At 41.8% G+C, this 20,402-nt stretch overlaps 1 protein-coding gene and 1 long non-coding RNA gene across 7 annotated transcripts in view; one reads left to right on the forward strand and one right to left on the reverse strand.

Moving 5' to 3' along the window:
* IRF2 (interferon regulatory factor 2) overlaps nt 1–20,402 on the forward strand; it is a 40,450-nt gene that overhangs the window by 16,748 nt on the left and 3,300 nt on the right. For 2 of the 5 annotated variants that reach the window (XM_086888374.1, XM_023925029.2), the window contains exons 2-8: nt 498–627; nt 1,541–1,648; nt 6,483–6,582; nt 7,194–7,370; nt 9,347–9,393; nt 12,844–12,955; nt 15,793–15,957. In XM_086888374.1, the coding sequence (XP_086744500.1) occupies nt 1,562–1,648; nt 6,483–6,582; nt 7,194–7,370; nt 9,347–9,393; nt 12,844–12,955; nt 15,793–15,957 (688 nt within the window). In that variant the 5' untranslated portion in view covers nt 498–627; nt 1,541–1,561. Of the gene's footprint in view, nt 1–497; nt 628–690; nt 1,315–1,540; nt 1,649–6,482; nt 6,583–7,193; nt 7,371–9,346; nt 9,394–12,843; nt 12,956–15,792; nt 15,958–20,402 lie in introns of those variants that run through there. The other 3 variants (XM_023925028.2, XM_086888375.1, XM_023925030.2) reach the window with 3 other exon arrangements.
* The window catches only part of LOC147653022 (uncharacterized), a 56,984-nt gene that overhangs the window by 15,366 nt on the left and 21,216 nt on the right, over nt 1–20,402 (reverse strand). The window lies entirely within an intron of this gene.

Below are 20,402 nucleotides of genomic sequence, written 5' to 3' on the forward strand. Positions count from 1 at the left end.
GCTTTCCTCTTACACAGAGAAGGGATATGCACAAGGGCTTGTCTGCCGTTGGATTCCTGGGGTTGGCTGTTTTTTCATATCTGAAGTGAACTTGAAAGGGAGCTGAGCAGTTAAAACCATTTTCTGAGCTATTTTAGAAATTCATAGTTACTGCAAGAGGCTGCAGCCGAAGCACAAGTAGTAAACAAAATACCAATGCGTTTGCTAAGAGATTAGTGTGAGCATAGCTGCTGGTAAATGCTCTGAACACTTCAAAGTACCTTATTGTTACATTCAGGTTTTAATTCCTTATTAGTTTAAAGGAAATACATGTCCTCAGAGCAATGAGAGGAAACTTTGAACGTTTTTCTTCCTCTTGTGCTGGGTGTGGGCTTGGTACTGCCTAATTGTTAGTCTGTCCCATGTCTGTACTCCCATAGGAAGCGAGAACAAACCCATTTACATTTGTGACATTGCTGTATGCTTTCAATTTTTTCTTTCTCTTTTTTATTTTTAAGATCAAAGGTAGCAAGAATAGTGGAGCAGAGAAGTTAAGAATGATGCAGAGAACACAGATGTGAAGAGCAAAAGAGAGAGGAAGGAGCTGAGCCCGGTGCAGAGGGAGCAAGGAGAAGCAGCAGCCTAAATGCAAGTACTTGAATGTGGAAATGATGGGTTCCAGGGTGCTTAACAGGCATTTAATGTGGTGCTTTAATCTACATCTAGTGCCAGTTGGTTAATGTTTTCAAAATTTTCTGCCTCAGGTTCAAGACTTTGGACTCTTATGTCAATGATTTACAGCTCTAAACAGGGAAGTGGCATCAAGGTCATGTGTGCATGTGTGAGAGAGACAGAAAAAGAAGACTGTTTGAGTCTTAACTGGATAATATAAGGTGGTGTAGTGCAGCTGAGGGGTGTGTGAAGCACTCACTTCATAGCTGAACAGCCTTGAAATGTAAAATAACAGCTAATCAATGACTGGATTGATCAGAGAAAGCTGAAGGGAGGGAGTCAAACTACTCAGCCAGAACCAAAGTGGTCTGCTAAATTGCTGATGTAAAATGTACTTTTATTAATTCTAGTCAAGTTCATGGGTCTGAAATAGCCATTTGAAAGCTTTTTGTTAGCAGAAGCATCATTTTAGCTAGTACAGTGATACCTCCTGCATGTGATTTTTTTCGTAACATATTTTTTTCTTGGGAAAAAAAAGGTCCTCTGCAAATGCAGGTATGTGGACCAAAAAGAGGTATCTCCAAGAGTGTTTTTCTTTGTGACTTCTGGTATCCCACCTGTATCAGCAGACAAGCTTTTGCCAATATCCTATGTCATCTTCAGGTAAAGGTTTTCCTCATACAAGTGTACCAGAAGAGTATTTTCTGCCATAAAGACTTTATCATCTCAGTTGCTCTTAGGGGAGGCTCGCACACAGGTCTAAAATAATGATTTTATTTACAGTCATTCAGTGCCTGCAAAGCTTTAGTAAGTGTACTGAGCAGAGGTGGAGGAGCTGCCTGGGAGTTCTGCCTGGCAAACAAGTAACCTTGTCCCTTGTTCCTTGCAGCTCCATCCCAGGTGGGTGACAATGCCTGTCGAAAGGATGCGGATGCGGCCCTGGCTGGAAGAACAAATCAACTCTAACAGAATACCGGGACTGAAATGGCTAAATAAGGTAAGGGGGGCTGTGCATGCATGTGCTGAAGGGGAACTTGATAGCAGTGGCTGAGGTCTGCCTAGGTAAATCAGCTCATTCCAGGTTTTCAAAGGGGTGACGTGGGGAGGAAGGGCAAAGCTGAATGCTTCCTGCTGAACCTGTTCCTCCAGCCTTGCCTGCCAGATCTGAAGCGTCCTGCTTTGGCCTGGTGGATTTGTGGCTCATTTAAAAGCATTTTCCAACTCTTTGTTGTTGAAGGGAGTGTTTCTGGAGACTCTGCTTGGACTTTTTTTTAACCTAGGAACACATTGTTCAACAAGTAGCATCAGAGGGATGTGTTCAAAATACTCTCCTGAGAATGAAGACTGTGTTCTGTGTTAGACTCTGAGCTGAAGCAACAATCTTCTGCTTCAGACTTGTGAATACTTCTCAACCTGGGAGAAAACAGGGTGACTCAAACGTAATATTACTGGTCCTGAGCTCTTACTAAGTGCTCAAGACACTTTGAGAGCACAGTTATGAGCTCAAGAATGTCAGTGCCCAATCTGAATTTATTTTGATTGGTTGAGTAAAATCTGGGAGTGTATTTGAGACTTTGAATAGTAATGAATTGTGGAAATGTTATGTGCTTTCTGCACTACACAGGAGAGTAATTCACCACACAGAAAAGCATGAAGCTGTTTTTGCTACAGAGGCTACTTTATTATCAGAATGGGTGGAAATGCACAAAATCAGGTGCAGAAACATAGAAACTGCCTGTCTGATTAAGTCACTAAGCCAAATAATCTGGTATCCTCCCTATAGCAGTAGTAGTTGTGGTACTCAGGTGCTCATTTTTGGAGTTAAAGTATGACAATTGAAATTACTACTTCCTTTTTCAGCTTTCAAAGCTAGAAATGCTCATGACTATGAAATTATCAGGAGCGCTTTAAATTTCATCTGTGAATCTTGTTTCTCTGTAACTTCCTACATCAGTGACTCTCATAGTGTGGCTGGGTAAATAAATACTGCTTTATCCATTCCCTAGTTAGCTGCACTGTGAATTTGAGTAGGTCCTTGTTCATGCATAATGGGGTCATAGCTGAAGAGGAGACCAGTTTTTACTGTTGTCTTTGTAATTTGAGTCCCATGTTCAGGTCCTTCTCCTTGAATATCTCTATTTTGGTGTTAGGTTTCCTACTGACAGTCTATATCTGCTGTCCTTTGCTGGGCATTCCTGCCAAATCCTGAAATAATTTCTCTGCCTTGAAGTTTATTAAACTCTGATTCCCCACTTCTACCCTCTGATTTGGCAGCAGCCTGGATTGCTTTTATTATGCTCAACAAGGAAATTGCACTCCTGAGCATTTCTGTTTAAAAATGTTTATACATTCATTCCAACAATGGATCATTAAACCAAAAATATTTCTATTTTTACTGTGAATTCTGACCATAAACAAAGCCATGCATGGGATCAGTGAAGTGTCGTGTGTATCACAGCCTGTTCTATACCCACAGAATCAGCTTTATAGGTTGTAGTATTTTAATCAGAGCTTGGTTAGGGACAGTTCACAGTTTAGATAAGAAGATGTGTCAGATTATCAAGAGAATGAAACTCATGAGTGTGCCATTCTGGGTTGTCATTGGCTGTCTATTCTTGGGGGTTTTTTCTGAACTGAAGAAAGAATTACACCTCCCTCAGTTAGAAATGACAAATCAGGTACAGCTGACATATAATTCTTTCCCCTACTGTCAGTTCATCATTGTACCTCCAGAACAAACCCCTCCTTATAGGACTTAAAATGTAAATACTTGTGTATATCTCTGGTGAAAATGTTATCCTTCTGAGTGGCCTGAAGGAGGAAGGGAATTTTTTCACCTTCCCAGAGAGACAAAACTGGGAGGTGTTAATGAAACAACATAGTTCAGTAGAGGGCAGAGGGGATGTAAGGAGGGGGATTATGAGAGGTCAGTGTTCCTCATGGGTCTGGAAAAGGATACATTCTGAGTAAGTGTAACAGAGAGGCAACCTACTGATTTGAAGGATGCGTGGAGTATTACCTTGGAGATGGATACTAAGATTTGTCCTATGACGTTGTAGCTAATAGGTGATCTCATGCTCAAACACTTGCTCCAAGCATTTTGCAATGCCAGAGTTCCAAGTGATCACAGATCACAGAACATCCTGAGCTGGAAAGGACCCACAAGGATCATAAAGTCTAACTCTCAAGTGAATGGCCCATGAAGGGATTGAAACCACAACCTTGATGTTAGTAGCACCATGCTGCTCTAAGCAGCTGAGGTTTGATCTACTTTCCTTTTCATAGCTATTTCTGAGAATGTCACAGCTTTTCCCTTATGGTATTCACACCAGAGTTTGGTAGCAATTCCTGTTACAGCACAAAATTTTTGTGGGGTTTTTTTTTGACTTTAGGTGAGGCTAATTTTTTAACAGAAACATGAGATTCCTACACAAAAGTCCAGAGATGGAATGCTGGACCAGTCAGCACATGGTTTTCCAAATCTGAGAGAAAGCACTGATGAGCTCTTTCTTGCTAAGGTCATTATTAGGCAGCAATGACTGAAGAAGCATATAGGTAATGTTTGATAATGTGTGAAATAAAGATAAAAGTAAAGTAGTATTTAAATGAAGGTATCCAGGTAAACTAGAGCAGAACACTCACCTACATGGTATTGATGTAATCAGCTGTCTTTGCAGGATTTCAGGGAAAATTAGTTATTTTGTAATTGATGAGAAAATCTGTAATTTTTGTGTAGGAGTGTAAACTTTATATATATATATATATATATATATATATATATATATATTATAAAATTATAATACACATGGCTTCTGTGATTTTGTTATTTGTGTTATAATTTGGTATAATTCCTGTGCTTCAAGACTTCTGAGATTGTGAATAGCTTTCTGTAATGACCACTTAGACTGCTGTTGAGTGTCCTTGCAGCTTCTTTTGAAGCAATGAGTACAGTTGATGATGACAGCATGCTATGTCTGGAGTCTTGTTCAGTCTGCTAGGTTTTGAATTATCATATGGTCTATTTTAATCTGGTCTATTCTTAAAGTTCTTGTTGATAGAAACTGTTTTCTGTTGAAGTAGGATTTTTTTTCCCATGCTTATTATAGTCAATGAAAGAGTAAAGGCAGGGAAGCTTATTCTAAGTCTGATGAATACAGTAGTGTTGTGGACCACAAATAGTGGCTTTGAGCCTTCATTTTGACTGCTTTGAGTTGGGGAAAGAGGTATCTCTATTGATTTACTTATATGTAGAGGGAAAAGTAAAGAGGCAAAAGACAAGTGACAGAAGTGATGGAACTACATTAAGAGAGATTCAAAGTGTGAGGACTTAAGGGGATTGAGGAACATGTTAAATCAGTGCTTGCACCAAATTAAAGATGAAGCCAAGCAAGAAGGGAAGAATGCAATTCTGAACAAGCAAATGTGACAGAAAGGATTGAAGACAAGAGTTGAAGGACAAAATGCAGGTTCAGAAGATTAAGATCACATGGGAAGGAAGGGAAATAAACCTAGCCTTGGAATGAGTGAAATATTAACCAGACAGGGAAGAAAAGTGGTTGTTGGGGGAAGGGAAAGGGTGAAGGATTCATCTTACCCAACCAGATATCTACAATACAGATATTTAAATGAGAGCTGCCTGTCTAGAGTTGTATGTTGTCAGTAGAGGGAAATAGGCTCTTTTAGGGTGAAATTCAGGCAGCATAGCTCAGGTGGCTGCTGCAGGAGGAGGGTGCATTTTGCCCTGGAAGTAGTTTTCTCCTCATAGACTGATAAATTGATCTGCAGTGGCAGAGTTTATATAGTGCAAGATGTCTGCGTGTGAAGTCAGATAAGTATTCTTCCCAACACGGGAGAAAAAGCAAGGGCTGTGGAACAAACTCAGTTTGTATGGCTTTACAGAAAAGAGCACGAAGAGTTCTGAGGCAGCCCTCTAGATCAGGACAAGGGAATTCACGACCATATTGTGTGACATAAAAACACATCTGATCCAGCATCCTTCTGGCCCAGTATCCTGTGTGCCAAGCGCTTGTGGAAGGAGTGTAGGAAACAGGCTATTCAAGTTGTGAAAGCCATTTGGCCACCAGAGCTGGAGCTCCATCCTAAAACTATCATCTTTAATAGTTGCCAGAATCTTCCATGATCCCTTGGGGAATCAATTTATACTGACACCATGTAAGGCATGCCCTGATTTAGATGTGTGTTAAATGAATTTGTAAAAGGCCTTCCTTTGCATTTCTTTAAGTGCACTTCTCTTTGGTCTAAAATTTCTGAACTAAAATGTGTTCAGGTATCTTCAATGCACTTCTTCACATGAATGTCTGGTTTTTTTATCCCCACTGGAGAGATGTCTACCATTGATATATTCTTATATCTGTTTGCTTGGCATACATATTTGCAAGATCTTTTTTCTTCACCATTCTAGTATTTACTGGTGAATCTAAATTCCTTGATTTTGCTGTGTTCCTATGGTTGTTTAGTTTCGGATATATTTTTCCTAACCAGAGAAGTGTCTGTGCTGACAAAACTACCCTTTGTATGCAAGCTTAGAAATGTGTAGTACTGCATGTTTTTTCCGTGTGTCAGCTTGGGAAGCTGCCAGGCTTATCTTCCCTGAAGTGGCTTCTGAGTATTTCATAGACTTGGACTGTGTTCTGCTTTTGGTGACGCCACTGGATATTTTCCGGTTGATTTCAGTGACAGTGACACTGGGCTAGAAAGGAGCAAAACACTTAGAGATGCTGAAATTGTGCTTATAAATTAGTGACTTAAAATCATCAGTAGATTCCTCAAGTCTGTCAGTGTTGGCATTTCCTCTTTGTTTTCTCTTCCAGGAGATGAAGATTTTTCAGATTCCCTGGATGCATGCCGCAAGACACGGGTGGGATGTTGAAAAGGATGCTCCCTTATTTAGAAACTGGGCAATTCACACAGGTATTGGAACTGTCTTTTTGCAGGACAGATTTTCACATTGTTTTCCCTTTTAAAGTTACATTTCCTTCTTTCTTGTCTTTGTTTTTACTAACACAGAGAGTGAACTTAAGTTTCCAGATTTGTGGGAGGCTAAGTGTTTTTTTAAGGCCTATGATACTCTCCAGATTAATGGATGTGCCATAACTCATTTGCATTGAGGAACACAGTAAAACTTAATTGATTTAAATGTTAACAACATTGGGTTCAAAACTGTCAGATGTAGAGCACAGTCAGCACTTTGTAGACATAGGCCCTTAGGCTTTTTATGCCTTTCTATGGATTTGAGCCAGACATAATAAAGGTAAATGCTGTGCAAGCTTTTCCATCTTGTTATGGAGTCACATCAGATTTGCAGTACCCTGGGTCCTTCTTGAGCACAAACTGTTCATCGTCTGTTCTAGAAATGTGCATGAGAATGAGATCACAGCACTCTCTTGCAACCTCAGGTATTGTTAGTTTGCTTGTCATGGGAACCAAAGGCTGATAACTTGAAGCTAACCTACACTGCTATTAATTTGCCATGAATCTTCAAGTCACATGACATATGTGCCTAACTTTCTTTTCTTGCTTAGGAAAATACCAGTCAGGAGTAGATAAACCAGATCCAAAGACATGGAAGGCAAACTTCCGTTGCGCTATGAACTCCCTGCCTGACATAGAAGAAGTGAAGGACAAAAGTATAAAGAAAGGAAACAATGCCTTCAGGGTGTACCGGATGCTGCCGTTATCTGAAAGACCTTCCAAAAAAGGTAGTGGGCAGAGCCTGTCAACATGAAATGTTGTTGAGGACGTTGTGTTGAGGAAAACACCTACTGCAAGTAGCTCAGTATGCAACAAGCCACCAATGCAAGCTGCACATAGTGCCCTGGCTGTCTGGGAAATTACTAGAGCTTAGGAACAGCTGCATGAAAAATGGGCTACATTCAGAAGAGAGGATCAATGAGATGTGATACCCCCAAGGTGTTGATATTTGTCTGTTAAAGCTGATGGAGTTTTGTTCAGAATCTAGTCCCAGGTCTCCTTCAGTCAAGGAATATGATTTGGGGGTATTAGAACTCAACACATTTAACTGTGTAGAGGTAATTCAGAATATGGTGGCAGATATTTTGGTATCTTTTTTCAAGCAAGAGTACAGTTAAACTGGCTGTCTTGAGCTCAGTAAGAGCAGTACACTCTGCTCAGAACATTAAGCCACAAAACTACATTGTTAGTTACAAAGACCATGAAAAACCAGCCCACAGAGCACAATAATGATGAAATGGGAAAGTGTCTGAATCCCCAAATTTAGGGATTAAATCTCCTGCCTTCCAGGAGGAGACCTAACCACCAGGTCAATCTCATGAGTATTTGGTTTCTTTCAAAGCAGAAACATTGGTTTATTTAGGGCTCATGAGCTTTCATATGGCTTCCTTACTGGTTTATGCAGTAGAACAATGGTTTCCTTAGTTCTCTGGTATCCTGTGTTGTCTGCAATTTTGGATGAAAAGATAACCTGCAAACCAAACACACAGTGTTCCTCTAAAATCTGGTTCAGTTCATCTGTAGCTACAGTTTTCTGTTTTCTTAGATTGAGAAGTGAAAGGCAGATCTTTAGTTTAAGGTCAGTGTAACTGGAAATTATGAAGCCTGGCATTTTTGGGATAGAATCATACTGTGAAAGGGAGATCAACGTGCAAAAGGTAGAACGTTTGTTTTGAAACTGTTTCCGTCTCTTGTCAGTAGTGTATTTTGTATGTTTAGGCACATTCCCCGGGACTATAACATGACCCTTGGCAGTAGATTTGTGTAGGAACTACAGAAGTTCATCTTTGAAGCTGAGATTTTGGGAATTTGGGGGCTGTAGCAGGAGAAGATTCTGCAGAAAGTCCAGTTACTGTAAAACCTTGCCATAATTCGGGTCTCATGTATATTTTTACATGCCCTTTTTTTGTGGCATGTGGCTAAACATCCATGGTAACAAAGAATCTGGCTGCAAACATTTCTGATTTCTGTGGTATCGTGTAGTAGAGATGGGAGAAACTCCTGGAACTCTGTGCTAACAGTGGGGTAGAGCTGAGCTTGCACCAGCAAGACTGAGCTTCTACATCAGGTCAGAGCAAGGGCAGCAACACTGGGGTCTGCCAAGGCTCATGACATTTTGTGAGGGTCACATGCAGTGTGGTTTTTGGGATTCCCAAGTCCAGCATGATTGCATAAACCACTTTTGCATGAATTGTAATATGTATTTCCCTACCAGGTTGCAACTATTTACAAAAATATTGGTTGAGGTTTATTATGATCTCTTTTCATATTAAATCAATTAACAGTCTCCCTTTTACTGTAGCTACAGAGAAAATGTCAGAAATGTGATGAGACACATATTTTGATTTTTTTTCCTTTTACAAATATTTTTCTCCCCATTTCTTCTTTTTAACAGGTCTTGTTTTTTAATTTGTCATTCTTCCATATTTTTCACTTTGATTTTTTCACTGCAGCTGCTTTCCTTTGTCCCATAGTGGTTCTCTTTTGTTGCCTTTTAAAACACAAAGCCAGAGCACTCAAGGTGAATTTTTTGCTGCCCAGGCCTTAAAGGAAGGGTAAAATTAAGCAAAATATGTTCTCCCTTTACTAGGAAGTCCTGCCATTTTGAGGCTCATTTTAGGGCTATTAGTTGGTGAATATACAAAGTGTGAAGGGTAACTCATGGCATACAGGACTTTATGAAATCTTCCTTCTGTTGTTGCAGGAAAAAAAACGAAATCTGAGAAGGATGACAAATTCAAACAAATTAAGGTAAGATGTGTCTGTTTAATGGTGCAAGAGCTTGTGAATACAATCTGTTGCAAATATTTTTTAATAACACCAGCAGTATATTGTGGTGGGTACTTGCGAATGCTTGTGGTTTGGTTAAGTAACTACAGTTACCCGGCATGTTTGGGGTTTTTCTCTTTGAAATGTGAAGGCTGTTAAAGCCGTGACTTACGTCATCAGTGGACACAGCCCTTGTGTTACAATGCCTGGAGGTTGGAAAACTGGCAGTCTCAGCAATACGTTTGCCATTTGTTTGTCTCTGTAAGAAGTACAGTAATTAGGGAAGGAATGCTTCTGAACAATAGAGCTACCTTTTGGAGCAATTAATTTCTGTGTGTAAAGCACTGGAAATTAATTTTCATTGAGGCAAGGGTCAGAGCTGCACCTTGTGCTCATGTTTTGTCAGTTAGAAGGCCTCAGCTGTGAAGCTCTTCAGTCACAGCCTGAGATTTCTGCTTGCTCAGATCGTGGGCCCAGACTGACGTCTGATGTCCCTGTGAGGCACGGTGTTTCTTAGCTTTCACACCTCTGCTAAGGGCACCTGTGAGGTGGTCAGTATTTCACACCAGCAGGAGCTCACCTTCAGTTTTTTTAACAAAAAAGCAAATCTGAGAGATTTCAGACTCTTAGCTTTTAGGAAAATTGGTGTCCTTGGGCTGTGTGTAGCAGCTGTGTCTAGAGTGCAAGGGTATCTTGATCCCCTGCTGCTCACTTGTGAAGGGCTGTGCCACCCATGCTTGGGCTCAGGCTCTGCAGCCTCTTGGCAGGAACTTCTCTGGGCCAGGTGAACTCAGAAATGTGGGAAAAAATCCTCCACTGAAACCGTCTGGAAAGTGTGTGCTGCTGCAGCAGCTGTGACTTGTGAAGTTACACATCAGAATGCTATGCCTTTTAAATTGTCTTAAACCACTTTTTAACTACCCCGTTTGGCTCAACAGCCATGTGTGCTTGTTGTAAAGTGGCTGATGGCAGCTGATGTTCAGAGGGAGCCAGTAAAACTGCTTTGGTCGGAAAAGAGCAGTATGCCAGCACATACACCTACCTACCAGAGATACCTACTGTTAGTTCTTGTAGCTCTGAGCTGGGGTCAGGTAGTGCTCTTGTCTGTTCCCCCGTTCTGACGGATGTGTGCAGTGGCTGGCCTGCATTTTAAGAGCTTCTCTTTCTGTACTCAGCCACTGTTAGGCAGACTGTTGAATGTTGAAGGCTGTAGTAGTGGAGAAGGGGAGTAAGTGAATTAAAGCAAATGCACATTTCTGAGCATGAAAAATGCTTATAATTGCTTTGCTTGGTGATGTGAATTCCTGAGATCTGAGTTGCACATTTTGAATTGAATGCCTTTCAGTTACCCTGAAAAATCTTTTTCAGTGGAGCCCAGTGGGAAGCTACTCCACAATTTGCCTGGGAACTGCAATGAGGTGATAGCAGCAGAGGGAGAAGCTGAGAAACTGAGCACACACTTAAGCATAGCAAGAGCCTTGCAGTGAACTTCCCATTGTTGCCACTGCTGGATCCTGTGAGCACCCATAGCAATTGTTGGTGGGCTGAGTTTGAGCAGAGTGCTCAAGGCACTCACTGCTTATCCCTGTGCATGTGAGAGTCCTGGACCCTACCAAATCCCTGCTCCACATTAGCAAAGGTGCAAGCAAGTCTCCCACCCCACAGATAGGTCTCCTGACACTGGGCTTTTGGGCAAACAGAGACTGTCATTATAATTAAATAAATAATTGAAAAATGAATTCTCAATAGTGGGAAGGAAATGGAAATGTCAGAGCAACTCAGATAAAACCAGTCTGTTTCTTTTGAAACAAAGGACTGAACTGAGGCTCAAATTCTACCTTTTCCTAGGTGTATCCTTCTGACCATGCAGCTCCATATTGAGAGACATTTTTAAAATCTTACTGACAGCTTTCCCCATGCATTTAGCTTAGGCTAGACATCTGAACACTGAAAATTTAGGTGATTTAACACCAACAGTATCCAAGTCTTTTTGTGGATCTGGCACCATCACTGAATTCTAAGATGCATAATTGTTTCTGAAGCTTGAAAGGGGCTACTAAATAAACTTCTCTGTAATCAAGCCTCAGTAAAGTTCAGCAAGGGCTACATGCACAGTGTTTCCATGGGGGCTGCTCTGTTTGCTTTGTTGCACAACACCAGATACTCAGGGCTCCAGTGTGCAGCCCTAACCTATCTCTGCAGCTGTGACCCTCAATGGATCAATAGCAGCTAATTTTATCTTTTCCAGCTCTCCAGTTTTTGACCTGTGGGCCAGCACAACTGGTGCATCTCTTCAAAGACCTAGTTGCTGTTAACACTTAACTTTTCACCCTTCTGATGTGCCGAGGAATGTCGGGACAGGGTGCATGTTTGCCTTGCTTTAGTGTCTGGGGAGGTGTTTGTGTTGAAGTGACAATTATTTTGAGAAGATCACAATCACAGCATGTGACATCCAGAAAAAACCTGTCAGTATTTTGTGCCAAAGATAACAATTCATATGGTTAGTACAGGGATGAACTGGCACTGCAGGTCCTGAGGCTCACCTTTTCCCTGCCTTTGATGAAATGCTTTAGAGCAGTGAAAATGAGCACAGTGTGGACAGCTCTGCACCTCTCTGTGGGTATCTTTGGCTCAGCAAGCGGGGGAGAACTTGCAGCCTTGCAGGGCTGGTAGAGTAAGAACGGAAGACTTTAGACATTATAACCAAGAAGCCTGTGAGAGAGTCAATACCAGGGAAGAAGTTGCAGGTGTAGAATAATCCTTTTAAAGAAAACCTGAGTTAATGGAATTAAATTTTTGGTGTCAACTCTGAAGGGATTTTTTTTAGATTCCCACTCAAGTGTATCAGGCTTACAGAGAGGCATCTTGTGGAAAGCTCAGTCTGTGTAGAACAGGTGGTGTTTTCCAAATGCTGTTGCCCTGTGGTAATGTTTATGATGTGATCTAAAAGGCTGTATTTAGTGTAAACACTTTGGTTTGCTTTAAGGCTTGCTGTAGAGAAAAAAATAAGGCTAGAATTTAGTAATTGCTGTACAGAAACTAAGGCTTCCTTTTAGAGAGTGCAAAGAGAACATATTTGGAAGGGACTGAGGATGAATATTAAATAGAGTACTGTTTTAAAGCAGTGTTTCTTCCTTGTTTGTTTCAAATGTTAATCTCTTGTAGTAAATAGCTTATTACTTCCCTGCTCTCAGAAGGCTTACTCTAAATTTGAAAATAGCTAAAAATAGCTTTCATTTCGAAGCACAAGATTTGGAAATTAATTAGTCTCAGGCTTTTCCTCAGAGAAATACTTGTGTTAAAACAGTGTCTTGCAGAGAGCGGGGGGGTATATGGCAGGCAGAAGTGATGGGATTACCATCTCAAAACAAAGAGGTGAACTGTCTCCTAAAATAATGCAATCCTAACCAAACTGTACTGTTTTTATCCTAGCAAGAGCCAGTTGAATCATCTTTTGGGATGAATGGGCTAAATGATGTCACTTCTAACTATTTCCTGTCCTCCAGCATAAAAAATGAAATTGACAGTACAGTGAACTTTGTAGGTAAGTGCTCCTATGCTTTTTTTAGATATTAAGCACACAAGTGACTTCAAAAACCCTTTTGGTCTTCAAGACTTTCCATCAGCATTTTGCACTTCAGGGAGAGCCACAGTTGCAGTCAGGCAGTCCCATGTCTCAGTAGCCTAGGCCATGCAAGACTGTGGTTGCAGGTCAGCCCCACCACCTTGCAGAGACAGTGAGCAGTACCGTACCAGTGGGCTGTGTCCCTGGAGAGTAAGGCACTTACAGGCACTTTTAGCTGTCTTCTCGTGATGAGGACTTATTCCACATGGAATCCTCAGCCATGAGGAGCCAATGTCACGCAGGAGTTAAACTGCAGTCAGATGGCAGTTTCTCATTGCTTAAAGCAGAGGTTTGTCTAGAACACCATTTTATTTGGAAGTTCAAACCAGCAGGCAACATGTAGAAACTTGGTTCTTTTTACTGACACCTTAGTAGCAGAGATAGTTTTTAACATCATTGAGCTAATGAAAACGATCATCAAAGACGGCATTTAGAAACCAGTACATTAGAAATTAGCTGTCATCTCAGCATGTGAATAATTGGTCCTTGGTAGAATAATTGGACTGGGCTTTCACAGCTCTTTTTTGGCTAAGGTTGTCATTGCAGCAAGAGCTCCTAGTAATATGACCCACATACCATTTTGTCTAGAATTCCCCTTTTAAATGTGACAAATATGTTAGTATTCTGCTTGGAGAGATGGCAGAAATCATGTGCAGTGACTATTTTTGATCCCCATTTCTTAGGTCCCAGTTTTGCATAGTCATTCCCCTGAAGTACTTGTGTGGCTGAGGAGTTTGTGAGTAGTTTTGCTCTCTTTATGGCAGTTCATTTTATCAGCTGCTGCTTTATAAGGGTATTAGAACATGCTTGTTGTTCCTACTATTATAACTTGAAGGGGTAGCACCATCGTGCTATTAGTGCTTCCTGTTCACTGACTGAGGATCGAGTAGGGAACTGCCATCCAGTGTTGTTTAATTGTTGAGATGTGAGGTGTGCTCCTCATCCAGACTGGAGAAAGATGCTGTTATTTAGGGTTGCAGAAAGGATTTTAATGTAAACAGGGAGGAAAAGGTAATTAGAATTGTTCTGCAGAAAGACAGAAAATCAGCTGCAGGGAATGAAAGACAAACAGGATCTGCAGAGTTTCTGACATACATGCAGCTCACTGGAAGCTGTGGCATATTGCCCAAGCGAGCAGTAGTTTTTGCTGTGCATTTTATCTCTCAGGGTGGGTAAGAATTTGTCAGGTATTGAGGAAAAAGATAAAACAGTGGATAGCCTGCTTGTACCCTTAGTGGGTTGCGCAATATTGGTCTCTCTGAGATAAAAAATTAACTGTGTGCGCTCTTTCACCACTCTCACCACACTCAATAAAAAGCTTGTTGTTTCAGAACCAGGTAAGGTGAAATAAAGGGGAAACAATATATCTGAAACATAATTGTAGTAATTGTAGTGATTCAACTTAAAAAAAGTCTATCTAGTATGTATGTCATTTTCTTTATGCTGGCATTGTTTCTTAAAATACACATCTAAGTTTTGAATATTTTTCCAGTGGTTACCTGTCACTTCACAAAGCAAAATAATATGCAGCTTTTCCCTGGGAAAAATACCTGTCACTTTTCTTTTTCAAAAAGCCCTGTCTAAAGGTAGAATGCAGGAGTGGATTATGTGTATAGACATGTGCATTCGTGTTCATTTATCTTAGTTCATGCACGAATAGATGCTATCTTTTGACATTTTCAAATTTAATAATTGGTATACTCAGATTACTTAACAGAAGAATTGCAAGATCTGTTGTATTTCATTGCCTACATGTTTTTACCCTCATGGATCAAGAAAAAAATGGACTGTTTGAACAGCATTGTTTGTACAGAATTTAGCCTTTTGTTCCTTTTGAAGCTTTATGTTCAGTGAAAGAGTATCTATGGTCTTTTCCTTGGGTAACCATGGTTTCAGGCTAGCCATCCTCTGAGATAGCTCCATCCCTGTGCATTCTTCTGATCTAACTTGTGGCTTTCAGTTCTATGCTGGATTAATGCATTTGTCATGTGTTCATACAGCTGGGATGAAAGGAGGAGTTGTGCAAGACAGAGGAAATTCTGTCAAGCAGCTTCAGACAAGTGAGATTCTGGCTTTTACAATGCTTTTGCTTTGCTCAGTAACTGCTTGGTACCTGGGTTTGTCAACCTTTTTCCAAAGGTTGTTGTGTAGAACAACTAATATCTGCAAAGCATTTCAGGACACTCGGAAAACATCCACTGTTGCTTCACTTTGTAGAAATAAGTAACACTCCTTTGATATTAAATTTCATGTGCTCTCTTGGTATTAAATATCATGTGCCTGGGGGAATAGGAAACCCCTCTGTTAATAGCTAACCAAACTGTAGCTTTCTGTCACAGACAGTGGGGATTGCAGGTACAAATGTTATTTTCTACGTAGCGATGGCGTTATGAGGGTCGGTGAGAATAGCCATCTAACGAGCAGAAATTTTTCACAGATTCATGTCATATGTACATCAGAGTTCCACAGTGTTTGGCATCACCCTGTGCCTAGGTTTTTGCATGCCAGTTCTGGTCGTCTGTTGTATAGTTTACATGAGAGCATTCAGGCCATGCGATGTTGGCAGCTTGCTTATTGAGGATCACAGATTTCCTTTAGAACTCTCACTGAAACTTAAATCCTCTGAAAGCAGGTGGTAGGCATAGAAAAAAGTGCTGAGACTATTGAAGACTCGGTCAGATACCAAAGCAGACTCTTAGAGATTCAACAGGGTCAAGATGTTATCAGTAATCAATTTTTTTGTTTCTAATCCCAAGTTGTAGGACAGTCACACTTTGATGGCAGCAGTGAGGAGCAGGTGATAGTTGCCAACCCTCCTGATGTTTGTCAGGTGGTAGAGGTGACAACAGAAAGCGATGAACAGCCCCTCAGCATGAGCCAGCTGTATCCTCTACAGATCTCCCCTGTCTCATCCTATGCAGGTAAGCAACTGGGCATTTCTTTACACTCCTTTTTCTGGAAGTGTTTGGAAGACATCAAGGGAAAGAGGGCTCTTTTAGGGTAGCTAACAAAGATTCAGAAATACTCATCTGCCTTCTGAACTGTTAATGAAACTCAAAAATGCACAGTCCTCTGCTCATTTCCTTGGGAAACAGCTTGACAGATCTGAGTTTGGAAATGTGAGCTGCAGGTTTAAGCCTGCGAGTAATGGAAAAAGAACTTTTCTGGGTATCATGCAGAGGTCTTTTAGAGAGGGATTTTCAGTGGTACAAATGGCATGCTCCCTGCCTTACTAAAGATCAAAGGTCTTTTTTGCTCTATGTTTACTCAGTGTCAGCACAGTGTGCAGTGCTAAGGGGTGCACTAGTGACATGTATGCAGATATCGAGCTGAGGGTCTGCGGGGAGTGGATCTGTCTTGCTGCAGACTAGAAGAGCCATGTAGTGACTGATAACGAGTGATCTTTCAAGCAGCAGAGCTGTGGACATCTGGCTTCCAACGTCTGCCTGCCATCTGGATTCTCTGATACCTAAAAGGAAGATAACAGGCTTCCCCCTGGTCCCAGTGAGGGTGGTTATGGTTTCTCTTTCCATCTGGCCCCTTATTTTCATATAACTGTTAGGAAGTAAGAGTCGTTGGCACTAATTTATCCCTTATCCAAGCCTAACATTGTGTTCAGAAGTTTTTAGGAGAGAACAGACACAAATGTACATGTGGACATGCTATATAGGGTCCCCACAATCATATAGGCCTTGTTTCATAGGAAGCAGGACAAAGCCACATTTGAAAGTAGAAAAGGTTTCAGATCCAATCTGTCCTTTCTGTTTTAACATGGTGCTAATTTGCAAGCCTTAGGAGACTGGGTGGAAACACAAATGTCACCTTTTAAGGCAAATTTAAGTGTAAATTGTTCTTCATGCACTTTGTTGCTTTATACATGATTTTGCCTTTGACTCATTAGGCTGAAATTTCTTCCAGACACATTTTATAAAGTATGTAGTTAGTAATTTTTATCTTTGGGACCAAGTGAATAGTATGATGTTCTTTTGGATTGTCTCCACTGTTAGTCTCACACATTGATAAATGATTATGCTTCCCAACATGTTTAGTCTGCAATGACCAAAGCATTTAGAAGACGCTTGCAAAGCCCAAGGCAGCGAGATATAAGAGTTCTTGAATGTATTAGCAGCAGGGAGACAAGGGCCTTTGAAACATTTTTCCTCTTTACAAACGTTTCTTGGAAAACTTTTCCATCTATGCGAACAGGACAATGATTCAATCTTTTAACTACAGCTATAGGATGTAAATTCTTGAAATGCAAACAGAAGTCACTGTTCTGTCTGGAAGTCATGGTGGTTTCTTGAATGGGAATGATAGAAAAGGGTGGTCTGGTGACCATCTTGACGTGAGCAAATCACGACCTACCTGCCCTAAAGCCATTGCAACCAGCCTGCCTAAGGAAAATGAAGATGATTGCAATACTTCTGCTATCCCCTTACACTGTCTTAGTACCTTGCTGGCCTTCAGTTGTCTTAACTTGTACCTGGACCTGCCAGCCTGAAACTCAGATAACAGAATTTCATGCCCCTGGCATGCTTTTGAGTGCATCTCAAGGCAGCTCTTGATGATCCTGGCTACTGTACCTACAGGCCAGTAAGAAGTGGGGTACTGCAAGGGTCTGTCCTGGAACAAGCCTTATTTAATATATCGATGAACAGAAGATATGTTGGAGACATGTTTGTGAACTTTACGTGTGACACCAAATAGGCTGCACCAGTCAATATGTTTGAAGGCAGAACCATCATCCAGAGAGCCCTGGAGAGATTGCAGGAATGGGTCAGCAGAAACCTTATGAAATTTAGCAGGGGCACATGTGAAGTCCTGTGCATAGGAAGGATCTCTGCAGCAATAGCAGCTGGGGCCAATAGTATGGAGAGCAGCTCTGCAGAAAGGTGGGTAGGCGGCGAGCTGAGCACAAGACACCAGAGCACCTCAGCCACAGAGAAGGCCACCAGTTTTCAGGTGCATGGCCAGTAGATCTAGGGAAGTGATTATCCTACACTACTCAGCACTAGCTGCACTACTTTAAAAGTACTGCATCCAGTCTTGACCTCCCCAGTTCAAGAAACTTGAAAACAAACTGGAGCAAGTGCAGAGATGGGCTACACAGTGTATGGCCTCTCACTCTGTGAGAAGATAGAGGGACTGGGGCTTGTCTGACCTGGAGAAGAGATGGTTTTGAGAATTCATAGCAGCTGCTTCTACCGCAGGGATGTTTCTGAGAAGGCAGAGCCAGGCTCTCCACAGCAGTGCACAGTAGGACGATGAGAAATAGCAGGCTAAATTGAAATAAAAAAAAATCAGTCTAGTTGGATATAAGAAAAAATATCACCTGTTTCACCACAAGGACAGTCAGGCAGTGGGGCAAGATACCCAGAAAGATTGTGCTGCCTCTATCCTCAGAAGTTTTCAAGACCTGAAGGGATGAGGCCCCAAGCAACCCAATGTAGTCCTGTTGCTGGCCCTGCTTTGAGCAAGAGGTTGGGCTGTAGACCTCCTGAGATCCCTTCCAGCCTGAATTCTTCTATGAACTGCTTTTTTATTTTTTTAAGAATATGTTTTCTTTTGAGGCCAGACTGAGGACAAGAGTCTGTGTGTTAGAACCCTGAAGTTTCTAGGACACTCTTGTGACTATTTCTGCTGTGTCTTGCTCCACACAGACCTGTATAGAACCACAGGAACCATGGCCCTGTGCTTGTGGGTTTGCTCTATCAGGTGCTACTGGCTGAATGGCAGGAAAGAGTATGACCATAACAGCTGTGCAGGAACAGTTAGCTGAGCTTTTCTAAAACAACAACCAAAAAAAAGTAGCCAGATATGTGAGCTGTCCTATAAAAATCTGGTTTATTTCAAAACACCTCTGGTTCCTTTCTGAGGTTACTCAGGCAAATGGTGTGAGTCGCCCATGTGAGTTTTTTCATATATCCGCTGATGTCTATGAAATCCTTTTGGTTTTTATTTCCAGGGCTGTTGCAAACTGCCTGTTGTGTTTGACACTGATGTGAATACCCTTCTTGATAGAAATAACCTCTCTAGCTTTCCATGCCTGCGTGGCTAGCTTCCCTGTCTTTGCTAACTATAGTGCTATCTCTTGCTCAGCATTTTGTTAAGTATAAACACCAAGGATGGATTCCTCTTCAGCTGCATCACTCTGTTTTTGTTGTGACATGCTTCTTCATGTCAAGGAATATCTGTTACTTGTCTTTACATGGATTCCTTCTATTGATTCTGTCTTCAGGGCTGCTTCTCCTTTGTATGAATTAATTTTTCCTCTCCTCCCCCCAATATGGCTTAATTAACCAACTTAGTCACATTGGCACATCCTTCTCTGCTTGGGTCAGTGAAAGAGAAGCCCTACAGTGCATTAGCTTCACAGGGCAATGCAGTTAGATTTAATGTTTTGGACTGCTCCTCTGCTTACTGCACACTGTGGTGGAGACTGGCACAGGAGAGGTGCTGGCTTTTGGAGTAGCTGGGCTGGAGCAGAAGGACTTTGGGTGCAGTTTAGATCCTGGGGTCTGAAACAGTGATTCAGCCCTTTGCAGTCTTCTGCCTAAACCTAATGCTTAGCCAAGCCTTGAGAGGATGGCAAGGTAGTGCCAGTCATGATCCATGCTCTCTTAGCACTCGTGTTATGTCCAGTGCAGAGCATGAGGCTGGTCTCTGGGAAGGCAGAGTTGCAGGGCCTGTACAAAGCAGTTTGCATGGACTAAAATGCCTAACACAGAGCTGAGGGTGAAAATTGGGGTTTCAGAGATCTCTTGCCTGCTATGATAATTCATCACATCATTCCTTGAATTGTGTGATTTCTGTGTTCCTTGTGGATGAGCATTCTCTCTGCAGCCCTGCTGTGGGGGTTGGAGTGTTGGTATCCTGACAGATGCCTATGGTTATCCTCCCAGGAAACACAACACAGTGATTCAAAATCCCACAAGCTGAGGGGAACCTGCAATCTACTCCTCCACTGTTTTAGTCTGGGGAACCAGTGGCTGTGCTGAAGGCAGTAGCCATTGCTGCAGACTGTAAAGATGGGTTTATGCCCTGTCTCAGGTGGATCTGAGGCACATTAGTCTCAACCACCCATGGGCCAGGAGCCTGACACTCGGACAGTAGGAGATATGTCTTCAGGCACATGTGGGCTTGAAAATCCAGTAAAAAGTCCTGGGTTTCAGGCTCTTCTGCAAGGGAGGGATGCAGCTGTGGGAGGATGGGTGTCCCACTGGAACTGTGCCTCTCTATTTGTGCTCTGGTTGAAGTGATGAGGGTGAGGGAGGCCCTGTGCAGTGGGGAGAGGTGATGGGGCTGGAAACTGTAGTATTGCTATTTGCTCAAGTGGTGGGTGAAGGGTTGAGAAATAGGTTGGGGA

This window comes from Cyanistes caeruleus, chromosome 5, assembly GCF_971803275.1.
Source record: "Cyanistes caeruleus chromosome 5, bCyaCae1.hap1.1, whole genome shotgun sequence".
NCBI lineage: Eukaryota > Metazoa > Chordata > Aves > Passeriformes > Paridae > Cyanistes > Cyanistes caeruleus.